General features: G+C 37.8%; 1 protein-coding gene across 1 annotated transcript in view; it reads left to right on the top strand.

The window, feature by feature from the left end:
* Positions 1-21,503, top strand: part of LOC150091120 (uncharacterized) — a 764,830-nt gene that overhangs the window by 602,045 nt on the left and 141,282 nt on the right. The window contains exon 3 of the mRNA XM_090385941.1: positions 4,926-5,061. Within this exon, the coding sequence (XP_090242067.1) occupies positions 4,926-5,061 (136 nt within the window). The remainder of the gene's footprint in view (positions 1-4,925; positions 5,062-21,503) is intronic.

The raw sequence follows: 21,503 nt of genomic DNA, 5'->3' as shown, positions 1-21,503 counted from the left end.
GATGGTAGTGTGGGAGGCATCATTTGCTCTGTATCTCATATTGTGCTCTTCCTTCAAAACGAGTTGCAATGGTGTTGCACTACCTCGAATAAGTAATGCTTCACTAACAGAGAAGACTATTGTTACTTATTCTCAGTGAGTACCACCACCCGGACGGCACCGTTTCAAAGCTATTGGCCTATCATCGTTGGGTGGGCAGGTACCCTGGTATTGCAGGTACCTGTAATACCAGGGTACCATCGTAATTTCTTAAGAGTTATCTATGGTGTGATTGTGTGATTATCTTCAAGTGGGTTGTCATGTCTGTAATACCAGGGTACCTGCCCACCCACCGATGGTACGCCAATAGCTTTGAAACAGTGCCGTCTGGGTGGTGGTACTCACTGAAAATAAGTAAAAATAATCTTCTCTATTAGTGAAGCGTTACTTATTCGAGGTAGTGCAATACCATGGAAACTCGTTGTGAAGGAAGAGCACAATATGAGATACAGAGCAAATGATGCCTCCCACATTACCCTCGTAGTTGCTTTAAAGTTATCTATGATGTATCTACACCGATATTGTATAGATATTAAACTCTTACTCTTAACGTATTATACCTTGTTGCATTTAGTTATTTTAAACGTGTAAACAGTATACTGTGTTGATCCTCATAACGTGGACAGGTATATGCCAGATGGTTCCAGTCTTCTATTTCACCACATGCACAGTATAGGGGTTGTCTATGATTCCCATGGACGTTGTTTGTGGTTTTTGATACATTAACGAGGTAGGAGGGATAAATACCAGGACAGAACCAAATTGGAGACTTGGGAAATACAAGCGATAATGAAAAAGTGGAAAGTTTACAATCACTAGGCAAAACATAATGACCACCTATCTAAAACATGTTGGGCATCTTTCGCCGTGGTACCCGCTTACACCCAGTGTGGCATCGACTCCACGAGAGTCCACCGAATGTGTCCTCACGTATCTTGGACCAGGTGAACAGACCGACGTCCCGGAGTTCTGCAACGGTGTGAGACACTGGTGTGGACTGGCGAATACTGTGTTTCACTGCATCCCACAAATTTTCGATGGGACTGATGTCAGGGGAGTTCAGCGAACAGGGGAGCACACAAAATTCCGGGATATGATCCTCGAACATTCCTGCACAATGCAGGACTTGTGACACTGGGTGTTGTCTCAAAAGTCCAGAGTGTGCGTTGAAAGAGTACAGTGTCATCTGGGTACACGGGCAACTAGTATGGTAAAACTTGGTCCGAAACAACCTCAAGGTGGAAATAGTGTTACTGTAATGCGATTACAGTGGCTGCTCCCAAAACCAGCTTGTGTCTTTGTGATAGAGCAAACATTCGCGCATTCATCTCCCAAGGCGAGATGAATGTGTAAGTAGTGTGGCGTACTGTGAATTTTGTTTGTGTTGTTTATCTGGACACTTAGTTACTGTATTCACCGTGGAATTAGCCTTGTAGTATCCATCCACGGAAAGTGGAATGGGGCCAGGAGAGTAGAGGAACCCCTGTTAGACTCCTCCAGCAAAGCAAAGAGGTGAGAGACTCAGGAAAAGGAAGTAGGATTGGGTAGGGATTTTAGGTGCATTAGAAACTTAGGCATATAGATCCGTATATAATTTTTTGTAAATTGCATGTAATCTGTGCTCGATTTGCTGTTTGTTTGACGAAACACCCGAGTTTCTGGGGAGAAAAATCCACGCGATCCTTGCTAATGACTTGTCCCAGATAAGTATATGACTCCACCTTTTCAATTACTGCTCCTTCAATCATTATATCCCTTTCTGTGGCATACTTGTTCGTCATTACTTTTGTTTTAGCCATATTCATCTTTAGTCCAAAATCCTTACTAACTCTGCATAACTGATTAAGATTTTCCTCTAATTCTTTGGGATCGTGGCTTATGACTACAATGTTATCTGCAAATCTTAAATGGTTTAGGTACTCTCCATTCACATTGACTCCTTTCTGCGACCAGTATAATCTTCTGAATGCTTCCTCAAGGGCAGCAGTAAACAACTTCGGAGATATTGTGTCTCCTTGTCGAACTCCTTTCTCAATTTTAAACTTATTACTGTCTTTGTGCCGACCGGGCTAGCCAGGTGGGTAAAGTGCCTGCCTGGCAACCCAAAGGTCACGGGTTCGAATCCCGCCTCGGGCTTGGATCAAAGTACTGCAAAAACCTTGGGAGGTGCACTATGGCCACAGAAGCCGATGCGCCAACAACTACAAAAAAAAAAAAAAAAAAAAAAAAATTACTGTCTTTGTCTAGTCTAATAAAGGAGGTAGCGTTCGCATATATTTTATTCAAAATCATAATATATGGGATATCTATGCCTTGTCTTTCCAGTGCCCGAAATATTGCCTTATGCGGTATGGAGACAAATGCCTTTTCATAATCAACAAATGCCAGGCATAATGGTTTTTTATATTCATTTGCCTTCTCCATTAGCTGTGATATTACGGAAGGTGATCCATTGTTGAGATTCCTGTCCTAAAGCCAGCTTGCTCTTTCGGTTGATTCTCATCAAGTATTCTTTCTAATCTGTTAACAATGACCCTTGTGAACAACTTGTAGATGTGGGATAACAAGCTAATTGGTCTATAATTTCCAATTTCTGATTTATCTCCTTTCTTATGCAGCAAAACTATGATTGCATTATTCCATTCCTTAGGCGCCACCTTTTGTAAAAGACATTACACCTTTTGTAATGTATTTTGTGAAGAGTCTTGTTAGTTTTTGTGTCATGTCTCTTCTTCACAATTTTAACAACTCTACAGTAACTTCATCTTCCCCCGGAGTTTTCTGATTCTTCATTTTCTTCAACGCGTGTTCTACCTCATCAGGAAGCATATCAGGTATGTTGTATGTGTTACTAATTTGCGATCCATCTTTCCCACTGCTGGCATCATTCCCTCGCTGCTTGTATAACTCTTTATATTAGTCTTCTGTTTTTCGAATTTTGCCTTCTCTGCTATTCATAAGTACACCATCTCTATTCATCAGTTTCAGTATCATTTGTCTTTCTGTATTACTGCTCATGACTGCTGATTTAAATCCTTTGTTTTCCCTTAATGCTTGTTCTACTTTTCTTGTGTTAAATTTTCTTATGTCCCCTCTGAGTCTCTTTCTAATGGCTTTGCATAACTCAGTATACTCAATTTTCTCCCTGTCAGTGTTTATCTTGCTCTTCATTTGTCGTCTTCGGTTCATCATGACAAGTGTTTCTTGACTGATTTTTTCTTCTTTGGATTTCTTTTTACCTATAGGTTTCTTGGGCTTTATCACTTTCAGAAAGTTGTAATATTCCTCGTCGATATATTGGCCCTGAACAGTCTGCAGAAGCTCAAACTTGTTCTTAAGTTCCAGTACATACTGCGTTTTCTCCTCTTCTGTTATCTCAAAGACTTTTGTATTATTTACACGAGCCAGTTTTCCTTTCTTTTCTTATATCTATATCAAGTGTGCATCTTACCATTGTGTGATCACTTCCAACATTTACCTTGTTCAGGACAGTAACATCATTCACGATATATCTTCTGTTAGTGAGAATGAAGTCGATTTCATCAGTTGTTAATCCATTTGGGCTCTTCCATGTACACTTTCTGTTCACCCTTCTCTTGAAAAAAGTGTTCATTACTGACATTCCTCTAGATTCTGCAAATTCCACAAGTCTTTCGTCTCTTTCATTTCTTTCACCAATTCTAAAATTTCCTACAGTTCCCATTTCTGCGCTGTTTTGTCTCTTTCCATCCTTAGCATTGAAGTCCACACAATGATAGTGTAGTTAGTTTTCTGTTCATCTAGAAGACTCTCAATTTCGGTGTATATTTCTTCAATTTTAAGTTTTAAGTAACTTAAACCCAAATTACGTGGCACCCCTGGAATGTTGTTGCGGCACCCCGGTTGAAAACCACTGATTTAGAACAATTGTATTAGCAATCCGATTAGACGAAATTCACAGTGCATGTGAGAGGGGTTAGAGTTCACTCCTTCTAAATTTGTTTCAGAAAGATATCGAATTATAGTTACCAGTTCAAATGAACATGCAAACATCTATTATGGAACACGTGCAGAAGAAATGGAATGTTTATGAAAGAAAGAGATAGATCAGTAATTCACGTGACTGCTCGGCTCATATCTACACTGAATCGCGCATACTCATTTTACAGTTCTCAGAAGTAGGAAGACTGGTGTGATCAATTTTTTCTAATTTCCTTTAATTTCATAGGAGGGAAGAAGAGATAAAGAACTTGAGGTTCTCCTCTTCTTTCTTTTCAAATGAGTTTTAATTACTCTTCCCATAATTTGGGGAGAATTATGAGACGAGTTATTGAGAAGAGCTCATTCTTGGAAAAATTATAGGGTAAGTGGTAGATGTCGTTTTAAACGGGGCTAATTTTCATTCAGTTATCCTTTCTAAAATTAAAGGTAATTTTGTAGCCTCTTTTATTAAGTTGAAATAAATTGCTTTTATACAGTTTTATATAACTGATTTTAATATTTTATGCTAAAGTAATTTACACTCTTTTTATGTGATGACTAGCTTATTGTTTTCATTGAAAGTGCGAGCGCGCGTGTTTTTCCATATAACAGTGTCTCGTGTATATCTTATGGTGAATGATTGTGTTACCGTGGGCAATTATCCCAAAAATTCTGAAAGTGAACACTTTGTAATGTTACCACGTTGAAAATTACAGTATTCATTAGTAGCTGACATAGATGCATCGCCTTCAAATCTATTTTATGTGAACACAAATTTGCGTCCCAAATAAATGATATAGTTTTCATTCAAATACTCTTAAGTTTGGCTCTACGATTTGTATATTCATGTGCACGAGAAGAATAAAATAGACCATATACATGTATTTTTATTGGACTCATGTCCTCATATTTTTATTTTTTTCCAGTTGTCCAGATCAAATTGCAGCCATGTTTTCCTTCACAGAACTGACCTTAACACAGAGGGTACGTATGGATGCGAGGTATCCACAGAAGCTCCTTCATTTAAAACTGTTAAGGCAGAGAATGACTTGAGGGTTTATGGTAGGCTATTCTTTTGTATTTTTGAATATAGTTTTTCATTCTATAACAGAAAATCATACTTTGCACTTAGATTTCATTTATAATTATTTCTTCACGGTATTCCTTAATTAAATGATTTTAACTGTTGATTTCCACATCTAAATTTATATACAGGGTTATTCAAAATGAAGTCCGGGGTTTCAAACAATTCCTGTGCACACATGAGCAGACATAGGAAGAAAGAAATATTTCCAGAATGCAAGTATAGTAATGAAGTTTTTTTACATACCTCATAAATGTTCAATATGAGAGCCTTTAGTGAAATCGCACTGAAATCGCCCAAAATCACATTCTGCTTATTCACTTTCCCCGACAAATGGATGGTCGATTCATCAGAAAAAAATCACTCTGTCAGCAAAGTGGCGTTGCACAACGGTAACAGATTTACTTACATGAAACTCCAACACAGTAAAAGCTTTCTCATTACATTCCGAAGCCATTTCGCAACAGAGCAGAACCAGCGTCACAGGCAAACGAACGACTGCACGGCGGAATGCGTAGAACGCCATCTGCTGGTTAGCCGTGCAGCATACCGAACATCGCTAGCGTGGGAACGAAACTTGAGGTATTATGCGTTCTTTCGAGATGGCTACAAATGATTATGACACATGCGCTTTCCCAAAAAAAACAATTCTGAAACCCCGGACTTCATTTTGAATAACCCTGTATATATATATATAATAGCAATAAGTAAAGCGTGGAGAGCGATTGGAATAAAACGGAAAGATAATAATAATAGGTATTATGGACACTGCTTAAGCAAATGTACCCTACAACTATAAAGTGTAAATAGTGGTATATCTGTATAAATAATAGTATAACTTTATACATAGTGGTATTTGGAAAGTGCGAAGTAGAAGTATTATTGAATATACGGTATACACAAGAAGTGAACTTGAAGAAATTAATAAGAAATGTAAGAAATACAATTGGATAAAGTGAAAAATTAAGATAAGATAAGAGGACTAAAATAATGTCACATTGCCGTGTTACTCACAATTTCAATGTCTTCGTCAGAGGTCATCCACCAAAATTATGAGAAAGACGGCAATGCTCTTGCTACTGTTTCCGACATGTTTTCTATATGCTATTGAGCACATTTTGTGGACGAATTTGAATTTTGCGGTAAGAATGCCAATAATTATAGTTATAAGTAGAGCTTATAGAACATGGATGACGTTTCAGAAGCAAGAACGCCAGAAAAAACTGCAGTAAAGATAAAAATTAATAATGAAAAATAAGAATAAACTGGAGGGACTTACCCCCTTACCTTGTAGTACTGAAAATGGCTGAGATGCGCTATCCACGTGTATATTTTTGTGCGATGCACACTAGCGATGCCTGCTGTTAGAGATCGGGGGGGGGGGGGAATGGTAATGTTGATATTGTTGAAGAATGATGAAGGAAATGATTAAAGGATGTATGAATATGTGTAATGATGAGCTCAATTAAATACAAACTGTCCGGGGTAGCTAAGAATTATAATAGCTTACAAAGCAACAGTGAACAGAGGCTAAAACTTTGAAAAAGAGCTTGGGTAAAGGAGGTATGGAACATCTCGAATATTAACTTCGTAAAACTAATGGCACACAAGAAGGAAAATGTAGAAATGATGGAAACCTGAAAGATTAGTGAGGTAGAGATAAATACATGGGCTCAGTAGTTCAGGGTTGAAAACCCGTTCCTGCAGTTAGGACACTGAGCGAATGTCTGGGAGTGTGTTCCTCGTGTATTTAAGGTCAGCCGTGTGTGTAATAATGATAACATGATCAAAACAATTAAATTGTGTATAAATATACACAACGTTAATACACTGTAATTGGCCAATTGGTGGATACAAGTTTTTAAGTTGTAATACACCACAGAGGCCAAGTGTATTATATTTATAAGCCTGGTAGTTAACGGGTAATAACTTCATATACGGCTGATTATATTTGCTGTATTAATATGGTTGGCAATTGCTTTTCCGTGTTTGACAATGTTGAAAGGGCTTTACTGAAGTGGTAGCTGAATTATATGCTGGAGGAAAACTGTTATTTATCAGTTTTTTTATATAACCATCAATAACATCCTAATGTTATTGATGGTTATTTCCTTATTGCTGCAGATGGTTGCTGTTACACAAAGCTAAACAATTGTGCTAGTATAATGTTGGCATGTACTCCTTTACATGTATATGTAATAGTAATATCGAGATATTATTATCAGATTGTTCCAGAAAACGGCAGTTGAATGAATAAACGAGGAAGATGAAAAGTTGGTTCTGGGAGTTCGAAGTTGGACAGTAAATGGATGTTGGCTGGTGGCAACATGTGTTCGTACTGTTTTGAAAGAGAGAGCGGGAATTATAGAAGCCAATTCAGAAGAACAGTGCCCATGGAAGTATCTGTAGAGACGGCATGCAGCAGAAACAGTATGTACATGAGACAGAGATTGGAGAGATTCTGTTAGAGATGAGTCATTGATTAACCTAACTGCACTCTTCTGAATGGAATTTAGAAGCCTGAGAGAGGTTTTGGGGGCACCGCCCGAAACGTTGGGAACAATATTCCATGTTAGCGCGGATCTGAGATTTGTACAGAGTGAACAGCTGTGTGGAAGACAAGTGACGCCGAGAGCGACAGACAAAACGAAGTTTTTTAGATGCAGAGGAAGCAATATTTGTAATGTGCTTATGCCAAGAGAGATTAGAAGTCAGGGTAATCCCCAAAAGGGATAAAACAACTTGCCTAGAAATCGGAGTGTCACCAAAGATAAGCATAGGAGAAGAAGAATTCTTCTTGTAAGATATCAAACAAGACTGAGTTTTGAAGAATTGAAATCAACTAAGTTGTCTTTGCCCCACTGGAGAATTACCTGGAGATCGGCATTTAAGGAATTGGTAGCGGATATTCGAGAAGTTGAGGCTGATCAAGTAGGGCAAGGTTTCTCAAAGTGGAATGCAATGTGCTATCATCGGCAAAACTATGGATAGGTTTTCCAGTCAATGGAAGAAGGTCATTAATATACAAGAGGAAAAGAGTGGGGGAAAGAACTGAACCTTGGGGGACACCAGCATTAGTGGAGAAGGTAGAAGACAGAGAGCCATTTACCATCACCCTCAGTGAGCGATCAGAGAGAAAACTGGATAAACAATTACCAAAAACAGTTCGCAAACCATAAGATAAAAGCTTATAGTTATAAGTAGAAGACCTTTATGCTTAGAAGACCTTTATGCTAAGCACGATCGAAAGCCTTTGAGATGTCAAAAGCAACTACTTGTGTTTCACCAAACTTTTCCATTGAATTTGTCCATAAATGGGTAACATAAGCCAGAAGAATATCACCTGTGGATCGACACTGATGGAATCCATACTTGCGATCGTTGATCAGACGGTGGGTTTCTAGGTAGTTTAATAGTAGGCCGTTAATTGATTTCTCCATTACTTTAGAAAGAGTAGAAGTGATTGCAGTGGGACGATAATTGGATGGGAGGGATTTGTCATCATTTTTAGGAACTGGCTAGATATGAGCAAATTTACAAGCAGATGGAAAAACACCTATGGAATAAGAAAGTGAAAAAAGGCGGCAAAGAACAGGAGTGATTTCAGGAGCACAGGTTTTGAGACCAAGTGGAGAAATACCAACAGGACCTGGAGCATTCTTAGCATCGAGATTCGTCAAATTCCTTCTGACATCCTTTTTACGGAAGACCACAGGAGGCATTGAATGCAGCTTGTTGGGAATGGTTGGAGGTGTTTTATCAAGATTAATAATACATGAGTTAGAAGAAAAATGGGATGATAGCAGGTCAGCTTTATCCTTGGCTGAAGTGACAATAGAACCATCTGGTTTTGACAGAGGTGAGAGCAGAGATGGGCATAGGGTGCGGCGAATAGCTATGGCAAGAGGCCAGAATGCTCGGTTAACATTAGGGCAAGAAGCAAGTTTTCTACTCTTAGCCTGTTTAAAATCTAGTTTAAAATGAAATTGAAGAATTGGAATCAACGGAATTACGATATGCAAAATTCTTCCCACGAATAATAATAGCCTTAACCCATTTATTGGTAAACCAAGGTTTAGGTAAAAGACGAGATTTTAAAGTGGAGGATAGAATAAAGGATTCCATTCCTACAAGAATAATTTCACTGACTCGAGCTGAGCAAACGTTGACATTAGAAGCTTTGTAACAGTGGTCCGACCAAGGAAAAGAAGAAAATAAATCTCGCAGTTCATTCTATTTTGCTTCTATTTTGGTTCCATTGAAGAAGACACAATAACCAAGTTGTGATCTGGGGTGCCTAAAGGACAATTCACTTCGACCCTGTACTTAGAAGGGTTGTTTGTGAGAAAAAGATCAAGCGTGTTGGCTCTATGGTTAGGATTTTCCTGTATTCTTGTAGGTAAATGAACAATCTGTGCTTTGTCGTTAGTAATTGCAAAAGCCTCAGCATCTCGGCCAGCTGGATCTGTGTGACTAGAAAACGGAATCCAGCTGGAGTTGTGAACATTAAAATCACCAAGGAAAATTACCTCACTATTAGGAAAGTTGGACTAGAAAAAGTCAAGTTGCAAAGAGAGGAAGTCAGAGTTCCAAGTGATAAGTGGAGTTGGGAGAACGGTAGAGACAGCAGATGAATTTTACAGAATGAAGTAGCGAGATTTTTAGCCAAGAGAAGATCGAAAAGAGGAGATTCCAAATTACCAAGTCTCTGACAGGGAATATTCGAACGGACATATGCACAATTACCACCTTTGAGGCGAAATACAGCGAATAATTTAGGGAACTAAGATGAGAAGTGGTTGAATCAACCGATAACTGAGATTCTGTCAGAAAAATTACATCGGTTTTGGCAAATTGTAAGTGGAAATGGACATCGTTGAGATTAGAACTGAGACCATGTATATTTGTGAAATGAACTAGAAAGTGTTTAGGAGGTTTAGATCTTTTCGCAGATAAGCTTGCCCTATTATTTTGACAATGCATAGTGTATTCAATAGTAAGAAAAAGTGGGAGGGAGGGCATGCTGCATGATGCAATGAAATTTTTGGATATGGCGTACACATTGGTAAGAATATAACCAGATCCTCGACATAACGTGGCCTCGCCAATGCCCCCCCCCCCGCATACACACTACTCGGACTCTCTTCAGTCACTATCTGGCAGAGTAGAGATAGCAAGATTATACACTAGCTGATCCGGAAGCCTCCTAGAGAGTTATCAATAGGTTCGGTCCGGTGTACTAACTAGCGGCCGGCCTGCGAACACCGTTTTAGAGCTGTACCCTCGAAATGTAAGGAAGTTTGGATCTGGCCATGATGTCTATCATAACCTCAAAAGACATCAGTCATAATGCATGATGAAAGAGTTGGGGAAGAGTTGACGGAACTTAGCTCTGAAAACTATACATGGGTTCCACTACTTTAAGCCAAAGTGGTGGTATTGTACCGGTTGACCAGAGTCATCTACCACCTAGTATTGCCTTGTAATACAGAGGAGCGGCATTATTCCATCTTAGTGGGCTCCACACATCGATCCCTTCTTACATTGTTTCACACCTGGGTGGTCACCCATAGTGTTCTTACGCATGGGGTTATACCCAGGATCACTAACAGTCCCACCATCGTGAAGGTGCAAACAGAGGATTTGGCTGTTCCAGACCGTCCGGACTTTGCCGAAATTGGGTCCACTTGACTTGGGTGTCATCCGAATATCAGTTCTATCAGCGTGTGTTAGACTCGCAGATAGCAAGTCCAGCTTTTCTGGCTTATCTGAGAGAATGTCTGCGACAACCTCAAGAACCAAGATATATTAATAATAGTAAAATCGTAATATCGGGATCTAGAAAATTGGCTGTAGTATCACCGTTGTTTGTTTTTTTTTTTTTTTTTTTCCTGTTTGAGGTCATTGGGATGTAAGTGTCCATATTCCATGATGAAGGTTGAGCAGTTAATTACTATTAGGTCATCTATATAACCTGTAAATGTTAAGTTCCTGTGGAAATGAGGTTTCAGACCAATATAAATATAGGTTTGCTATTATTCACGAAGCGGGACTTCCCATAGGTGTTCCGATCATTTATTGATATACCCTATTTTGATCATACACAAAGTTATTAGAGATACATAGGTTTACTAGGCTCTTGCAGTAGGTGATATTGCAGGTTATATTCTTTCTATATTTTGTGTATAGATCTTTAAGCATGGTTTCAGCTTGATTTGGCCAATACAAGTAAATAAGCTATGGAAGTAAAATATATGTATACTATAAATATTACCATTTTATAAGGCTTTCAATACTGGTTGTTTGTTACCTATGAATCTGCTGTCTGATATAATGCTTAACAAGGGTTGTAGTAGGTGCTCAAGTGTTTTGCCTGGTTGGTGTGCATAACTATTCTTGCATGAGGTTATAAATCTGAATCCTATGGAATTTTTTTATGGAATTTGGGTATAAAGTATATATGGTAGCCTGTAATTACTATTGTTCAGTTTTAATTTTTTGTTAAAGGCTATAAGTTGTTTTTTTTTTTTTTTGTGATAATATTGCAGGAACTGGATATAGGTTTGTACGCCTATATATATATACATATGATACATCTATGATAAGAATTGTAGATATGCACTAATATGTCGTTGGGCCAACCTTTACTTTTAAAACAATTTGGTTTCTATGGGAAAGAGATTTGAATAAATTTTTAACCGTCTCAAGAGGGATACTGAACCATACTTCAGGGAGGAACTTTTCAAGCAAGAAACGAAAAGGAAAGGAGGAAATTTGTTTCTCATTCCCCTCTCCAAATATCTCCACAATATTAAATAACGTTTAAATCTTGTGATTGAGAGTATTGACCATAGGAGATGTTTAGCCTCATTTTGATGCCCCTCAAACGAAGATTTAACACTTCTGGATGTGTATATTTGAGTATTATCATCTTGAAACATCATTTGTCATCGTTTGTGAGAAATGCTGATGGCACCCTGGGATGTACCTGGTCACTTACAATATCAAGCTAATCATTGGCAGTAATTCTCCTGTTCATGGTGATTAGACCTAAAGAATACCGTGAGATTTCTGCCCGAATTATTGTTGATTTGACGGTTGGCTCAAGGCAGTCAGGATGATGCGCTTCCTTTGGCATTCGCTAAACGTAAACTTGCCCTGATGTTGGAAAAAGTGTGAATCATCAGTCTCTAAAATTATAACGTTTCCAATCACCAAGTGTTCAGTTTTTGTGCTCTTTATACCGTTGTATCTTCTTTCTAGCATTATCACCAGTAACATGCGACCTGGCAATAGCGGCTCCTCCGTAAATTTCAGCTTAATGAAATTCTCGCCGAGTTATTTTTCCAGAAACTGGATTTTTGAAACTCACATTACGTTCTGTAGTTAATTTTGAGGGACTGCGCGGGTAGCATAATGGTATCGTCACCGTCCACCCCACACAGAATGAAAAAGGCATGGGTTCGAATCCCGTCGATGACGCGAGGAACTTTAGTGGGCTTTTTTCACTCCGTGGCTGAGTTAGTCGATCTCAGGCGTAGATAGCAATGTTTTTTCCTCCCAGAAACTGGGGTTTTTCCGTCCATCAAAACAGGTAAATCGACCAGAGAACACACGCAATTTACAGAAGAAATGAATATATGGGTAGATGTAATCATTTACAGGGGATCCTAATATCATAATTTGTAGTTACTTTTGAGGGAGTAGTTTTGTGTTTTCGGGCTACAATCCTTTTCAGTATCCGGGGATCTCTTTCAGCCAGCTTCGATTTTCTGCCACACTTCGTCCTATCAGATTTTGCTTTTTCAGACTTGTTGAATGCAGGCATCACTTTCGATAAAGTAGTGGAGATGGGGGAACCCCTCGTACCGTTAGACCCTAAACACACACTTTCGATAAAGTTGCTATGGATACGTTATACAAATCAGCAAAGTCAAGCAAGTCACCGATGTCCTGCTAAACGTGTACCAACAATTTGACCTGTTTGGAATTCAAAGAGGTCATATTCTTCATGTACCTTTTTTCGTCCGGTATTTATCATCCTTCCTTCACAGTATGTTCTTCCTGTAAGAAAAAAAAAAAAAAAAATATATATATATATATATAAATATATATATATATATATCCTAGTATGTGAAAGTGAAATATAAATATTATAATAAATATAATTAAATTATTTTGTTTTATTTTGTTTTATTCCCATAACCAATTAATGCCATCTAAGACGATTAAACATTACATCGGTCTGTATATATAGGTAAATGAATTAGGTGGTAGTATAATAATATAATATAAATAATATATTGGCTTGTCAGTTAAACCAATAACCAAGATAGGTACCTAACGTGACCAGGAAAAAATACATGCTATGCATTAAGCAATATATTACAAAATATATAAAAAATCGATACATTAAAAAGTTAATTATGGCAATAGGTTACATTGAAGAGGACTTTTTCTAGGGCTAACCCTTTCAATGTAACTACCGTAATTAACGAGCTATCCGTTTCTGTAGTCATCGTCCAGCTAGGCAAAGTCCAAAAAGCAAAAAGTAAATTAGGCCAAAACTGATAAATAACTAAATTTCTAAATTTAGTAGCAAGCTAGTGCGATGACTGTTAGCCCGACGGATAGCCAAAATTAAATTTACATAAGCAAAAAAGAGCATATAAAATATTTTTAGGCATCAGTGTGTAGTAAAAAGATAGAGCAGCAGCCAGTGCTAACAAAAGGCGAACGGAAAAGTTAGAAGGATAGTTATAGTATCTCACTCCCCCTCGAATACTCTAATAGATCATGAGATATGAAAATTAGGAATAAGAAAGAGAAAGGTAAACAGAAAAGAAAAAGTAAAATCAATGACTAGGATGCAACCTTATAGAAAGGTATCCCATTTTGTGGCAGGCAATGTAAAGAAAACATTACGCTTAAAATTTTAACATTTTAACAAGCTTACCAACGCGAATCCAAGGCAGGAAAAAAAGCCTCGGGAAATAGCACGTGCTGAATATATACTACTGTGCGCAGCCCCCCCTGGTAGGTGTAGTAGATAAGTAAAGCGATAAATTAGGCATATTTACAAGTAGCGCCCTCTGCATTGTCAATATGCCAAAGAACATAACTAAATAATAATGCCGTCAAATAATTATATCTTGAAATTAAATTAGAAGTTAACAGAATATGTTCCTGCCCATAGAGCAAATATAGGTACGACGTTTTCAATGCGTGTAAGCTATATGTGACTTACTACATGAGCAGTACCTACTATATACATATATACATGCCCAACGTCATTCATATTAGCCAACGAAACTCCCACAACAATTTTTTAAACCAAGTATGTTATATTAGTGCCTGTACATTACTAATTCTATAATCCTCTGTGCGCTAAGGTTATAATTTTCCTTGCTACATGCTATAATTAAGGCTTTATAAATAAATCGTGCTATTATGTGGTGTGGGAAGCCATTATTTAATAACTTAGTTCTGAAATCAATAATAATTATAATAAAAATCAATAAATCAATAATTATAATAAAAATCAATAAATAAATCAATAATAAAAAATAATAATTAATAACTAAGTTATTAAATAATGGCTTCCCACACCACATAATAGCACGATTTATTTATAAAGCCTTAATTATAGCATGTAGCAAGGAAAATTATAACCTTAGCGCACAGAGGATTATAGAATTAGTAATGTACAGGCACTAATATAACATACTTGGTTTAAAAAATTGTTGTGGGAGTTTCGTTGGCTAATATGAATGACGTTGGGCATGTATATATGTATATAGTAGGTACTGCTCATGTAGTAAGTCACATATAGCTTACACGCATTGAAAACGTCGTACCTATATTTGCTCTATGGGCAGGAACATATTCTGTTAACTTCTAATTTAATTTCAAGATATAATTATTTGACGGCATTATTATTTAGTTATGTTCTTTGGCATATTGACAATGCAGAGGGCGCTACTTGTAAATATGCCTAATTTATCGCTTTACTTATCTACTACACCTACCAGGGGGGGCTGCGCACAGTAGTATATATTCAGCACGTGCTATTTCCCGAGGCTTTTTTTCCTGCCTTGGATTCGCGTTGGTAAGCTTGTTAAAATGTTAAAATTTTAAGCGTAATGTTTTCTTTACATTGCCTGCCACAAAATGGGATACCTTTCTATAAGGTTGCATCCTAGTCATTGATTTTACTTTTTCTTTTCTGTTTACCTTTCTCTTTCTTATTCCTAATTTTCATATCTCATGATCTATTAGAGTATTCGAGGGGGAGTGAGATACTATAACTATCCTTCTAACTTTTCCGTTCGCCTTTTGTTAGCACTGGCTGCTGCTCTATCTTTTTACTACACACTGATGCCTAAAAATATTTTATATGCTCTTTTTTGCTTATGTAAATTTAATTTTGGCTATCCGTCGGGCTAACAGTCATCGCACTAGCTTGCTACTAAATTTAGAAATTTAGTTATTTATCAGTTTTGGCCTAATTTACTTTTTGCTTTTTGGACTTTGCCTAGCTGGACGATGACTACAGAAACGGATAGCTCGTTAATTACGGTAGTTACATTGAAAGGGTTAGCCCTAGAAAAAGTCCTCTTCAATGTAACCTATTGCCATAATTAACTTTTTAATGTATCGATTTTTTATATATTTTGTAATATATTGCTTAATGCATAGCATGTATTTTTTCCTGGTCACGTTAGGTACCTATCTTGGTTATTGGTTTAACTGACAAGCCAATATATTATTTATATTATATTATTATACTACCACCTAATTCATTTACCTATATATATATATATATATATATATATATTATGTGAGGTAAAAGTTAGGCAAAAGTAATAAAAATAAATAAATATGGCTATGTAGCTATCATTAGAGGCAGCAAATGCACATCCTCCACATGATGCCTAATTATATCTGATAATTAAAATAAATATGATATTTAAATTAAAAACATATTTTAGTTTTTTGGTAGTTTCTTTAACCCTTTTTTGGTGATATTTCACGTTTTTTGGAACTGGTACCTTCGAGGGGGGTACCGCTAAATTATTTATAATTGGCATTATTTTAAATTTACATTTCTTATTAATTGGGTTTAATGACTTAATTGACTAAATTTTATAGGGGATTATCGACTACCTTTTTGTCCTATTATCTCTACTTTCCCTTCCCTGTTTGTTTATTTTATATTATTTTGTGTTATGTTTCGCTCTGCATTATTGCCGTACTACTGGCTGATGTTTTTATTTTAAATATCATATTTATTTTAATTATCAGATATATATATATATATATATATATATATATATATATATATAAATCATCACTGTATGTTCACAAATATGTCATACAGCCATAACAAAAACTACTACTTTCCTACCAGGTGTTTCCATTATTTTGTCCGCTTCCTATATTTTTCCTCATTCAAGTGTTTTAAGGGGCCCTTAATTTAATACTTCTGTGCAATCATAGTTAAAAGGATCAGTTAGTTACTGGATCCTTAAATAAAATGAAATATTTTCATATTCATATACATTATATGCGCAATAGAAACCTGAAAATCAGTTGCAGCTTTTTTAGTTTAAAAAACTTGTCAGTGAGTTTTAGGTGTATCAACCACTTAGTATAAGTAATGGCCGCATGGTGCAAGAAAGCCTATGGCTTATGCTGCACCAACCAAAAAATTAAAAAAAATAAAAAATAAAATAAAACAATGATAAAAAAAATAATAATTAATAAAAGAAAAGGAAATTAAACCTATCATCCTATGCGCTTCTCTCACCCGAAGGTACTATCCAGATGACCTTTGAATTTCCCCAATGTAGGCAACTTATTCCAGTAATTTATAACTCGCTGGCTAAAATAAAACTTCCTGCAGTCCAATCTAAACATTTCCCCCCGTAACTTTAATTTATGTCCCCTACTTCTAGCATCATTTATAATCTTGAAAATTTCGTCCTCATTCATTTTACTGATGCCTCTCAGAGCCTTAAACACCTCAATCAAATCTCCTCTATGGTGTCTAGTTTCCAAACTCTGCAACCCACATATTCGAAGTCTTTCTTCATAAGGACGCCCTTTTGCCGAACTCACCAGGCGAGTTATCCGTCTTTGCACCCTTTCAAGGAGCTCGATGTCTTTCTTTAGGTGCGGTCTCCATACTTAAACACAGTATTCCAAGTGTGGTCTAACAAAAGACTGATATAATGGGATTATCACGTCCCTATATTTCTACTTGCAAAAGTTCAATAGATCATCGATAGAACACCGTGGGCCTTCCTTGAAACCTGTTTACAATGCTCAGAGAATTTCATGTCTTACCTTATCGTAACACCCAAGTCCCTTTCCTCCAGTACTGTGTTTAGTTGAACTCCACCAAGTGAATAAGTTATTTTGGGATTTCTGTTTCCCAGGTGTAATACCTTACACTTTGTTGGATTAAAGCATAGCTGCCATTTTTCTGACCATTCCTGAAGTCTTTCATGGGGAACAAAATTCCCGAAATTTTGTTTCCCATGAAAGAGTTTCTTTCCCATTTACTCCAATCAATTAGAGGCAAATTGAAATCACCCATAATAAGACATTGACACCTACTTGCCCATTCCATTTGCATGTAGAGGCTTTCGTCATAATCTCCACAATCACCTGGTCTGTAGATTACTCCTACTCGCATCATACCTTTGTTTCCAACTATCTCACACAATGCAGACTCTATACTAGCATGTGAAACGTCTGAATCCGGGAAAGCTATCGCCGCACTCAGACTTCTTCTGATAAGAAGCATTACCCCACCACCCCTTCTATCAACCCTATCCTTCCTAAATACCTTATACAAGCCGTCTGAAACTTAACCCCAATTTCCTGGTGGCACCACGTCTCCTTAAGCCCTATTATGTCCGCGTTACTTGTTTTAAACAGCCGTTCGAATTCGCTCATTTTATTGACGACAGTTCTAACATTACTATATAAACAAATAAGACTTACTGTTCTTGTATATTTAACAACCCTAACACAACCCTTGAAGTTTTTTAGGCTCACTTCTCTGGCATTAGCTACCCACTGACTTGAAACGTTTCTGCCCCCAGAACATCTAGATAATATGTCCAGTTGGGGTAACAGATAAGAACTCTTGAGGTATGTGCAAGAGTTACTTTGACCAATATTATCAGATAAACGCGTGTCAGTATTACCCACATCCCCCGTAACTAGCAGTTTCCCTGAACCTTTAAGGTGTCCTCAATAATAATGGCAAAAACTTTTGCACTACCTCTGTGCAAACGTTTTTGAAAGTGGATCCAGTTAGTTACTGGATCCTTAAATAATATGAAATATTTTCATATTCATATACATTATATGCGCAATAGAAACCTGAAAATCACAGGAGTATTTGCATTTTTTGAAGTCTGGCGTGGAGGTAAGAATGCGAATTTCAACATAGATTTAATTATTACAGTTGCAGATACTTTTTTAGTTTAAAAAACTTTTCTTCAGTGAGTTTAAGGTGCATCAATCACTTAGACCATGTTGCGCTATTGTGTATGTACACGTGCATGTTCAAGAGGCGATTTGCATGTCGTTCGGGATGAAAAACCAAGGAAAAATCCTATTCCATCCACATGAGATCGGCTAACTCTCTTCAGTCGGCCTCGATTGCAGAGGCCTTTAGAAATTCCTCCATTAGCGATACTCAAAGTCGGACTTCTAGAACGACATTTGTCACAAGTGTCAAAACCACTATATTGAAACAAGTTTTAAGGCAAACTGTAAATAAATTAAATTAAGCGTTCGTGTATATTCATTTAACACGGAAGAGATAAATTAAGTATTTATCTGTTAAAAAATGAGATTACTGCCCCTTTTTTGCTTGGCACGACAATATAATTTAGATTATCTGAAATTTCGATTATCCAAATTTTTATTTTGAAGTTTTTTCGATTTTATTTTTCCTCTGATTTCACTTAGAGAAATTGGCATATTTAATGTTTAATGTTTAAAGCCGAGGCCACACAGAACGCTACGCTATGTATGCTTCGCACGCTGTTTGCTACACCAAGTGGCCACACTGGCTAAGATTCGTACGACACTTCAGCAGACAAAAAGAACTAAATTTCTTGCATGCGGGTCTACTGCGCATGCCTGTCGTCAGCGACGTTTAAAAATATAGCCACAAATCAAACAACACGGCGACGTGGCTAGACAGCGAACAAAGTGTACGCAGTTGTTTGGCCCTTGAGACTGATAGTACAGTAACATAAATCGCATAAGACAGAGACAACTCCTGGAAAAGAAAACTGTGAAAGAAAAGAAAATGAATGGAAAATAAAGGAATAAAGAAAAGAAGAAGGGAAAAAGAAGAAGAAAAGAGAATCAACAAAAAAAAAAAAAAAAAAACGGACAGGGATTGCCTCATGAGTGTCCCAATCTGAATCAAGTGGACAAGAATAAAGACAACGAACAACAAACTGCAACCTAGCTCCCAAAGCCTCACGGCAGCCTGAAGAGGGCACCCTAGCCCCCTTCACCTTTAAACCCTGCTCCACGGGGAGACGATTCTCTCGTCGCCCCTCCCCTCATTTCTACTCTGGTGGGGCATGGGCATGCCACACTGAAACTTGGGGCTGTCTTCTCTATTGGCTCCATACTTCTGTCTTTCTCCCCCTAGTCTTCAGCTCTCCACACACCTAAATTTAAATACATCCAAAATATCTTCACCCATGTTCTGGCCCAACTCAAGCGACGTCAACCCCACGATTGACGTTGGTATGCGTATGCACGTTGTGTGTACATATGTGCATGTGTGTATATATGTACTTGTATGCACACATATACAGGGTGATTCACTACCAGTGCAACAAACTTGCAGGAGGTGTAGGGGGCACAAAGACGAATCGGAATCACATAGCATTGCAGGGTCCGAAATGCCATCGTCATGAGGGGTAGAGGACGTTGAACGGGAGGTCGCGTGAACAGCGATCCCGCTGGAAGTCAGCATTTGCGAACCGTTTCTGTTGAAGAAACCAAGTAGCAAAAGTCCTCCGGAGTGGATAATCCGCAAGCTCCAATGATTGGACGCGTTGCAGATGGTATGAACTCATTTGGTTTGTTGACAGTATCCTCCATACAGTGGATTGGGAAATACCCAATCGTTGGCCTATCGCTTGAGTACTCGTAGTCGGATTGCCTTCTGCAAGACGTAGGACATTCTCCTCATTGTCTGGCGTCCTCGTCGTTCGCTCTCGATTCATGGTACCTCTCGTGAAACAACCAGTCTCACGTAATCTTCTGTGCACACGTGCGAAAGTCGTATGATGAGGAGCACGCCTCTGCGGGAAACTTTCCTGGTACAAGCGCAGAGCAGCGCGCCCTTTACAGTCCCCAACTTCATACGCGAGGTGCATGTCGGCCAGTTCAACGTTTGAATACTCGTCCATCCTACTGCCTCGGGAACCGGTTCGCAAATGCTGACGGGATCGCTGTTCACGCGACCTCCCGTTCAACGTCCTCTACAGCATGACGAAGGCATTTCGGACCCTGCAATACTATGTGTTTCCGATTGGTCTTTGTGCCCCCTACACCTCCTGCAAGTTTGTCGCACTGGTAGTGAATCACCCTGTATACACCCAACTCAAGTGACGTCAACCCCAAGATTGACGTTGGCACATGTATGCACGTTGTGTGTACATATGTGCATGTGTGTATATATGTGCTGTTTTCACGCATGCAATATAAATACAATATAAATTTTATTTTATTTATTTATTTTTATTATTATTTTTTTTATTTATTTATCTTTCTTATTATTATTTTATTTATTTATCTTTTTTATTATTATTTATTTCTTTATTTATTTACTGTTTTTTTTCTTTTTTTTTAAGGTCCTAGCCACTGAAATCTGGTCTGCCTCCACGGGGCGAAGGTGGGGCAACGTTGGGCCTTAGCAGGGATCCAGCGGCTAAACGACCAGATGAACAACGGTACACGGCACTACACATATACAATATCCATACACTTTTAAATCTCTGGCATTTCCAGTGAACTGGTACACCCACAATGAAAGCTACGCGGAGATGGGGGAAACCCCTGGTGCCGTCTGACACTAAATACACCTCACCTCACCTTACACCTTATGTTGTCTCTAAAGGGAACTATTTTTCCCACGCATAGCACACGTAGCGTACATAGCGCTCTGTGTGGCCTCAGCTTAACTGTAGTATGAAAAAAATTTATATATGAGCTTTAAGTTTTTAAAATATAAATCAAATCTAGTCCAGCCAACGGTGCACTTTATAAAATGCATCTCTTATACAAATTTAATGCAAAAATTTGAGAAATTTAAGTTAAAATTGAATTAAATGGTGAACTTTCAAATACTATTTCGTGGAATGACAGCCTA

This window comes from Mastigoproctus giganteus, chromosome 1 (assembly GCF_048544385.1).
Source record: "Mastigoproctus giganteus isolate SK-2022 chromosome 1, ASM4854438v1, whole genome shotgun sequence".
In the NCBI taxonomy this organism is placed as follows: Eukaryota; Metazoa; Arthropoda; class Arachnida; order Uropygi; family Thelyphonidae; genus Mastigoproctus; species Mastigoproctus giganteus.
The sequence above is the reverse complement of the archived record's forward strand: the minus strand, read 5'-3'. Positions and strand labels throughout refer to the sequence as shown.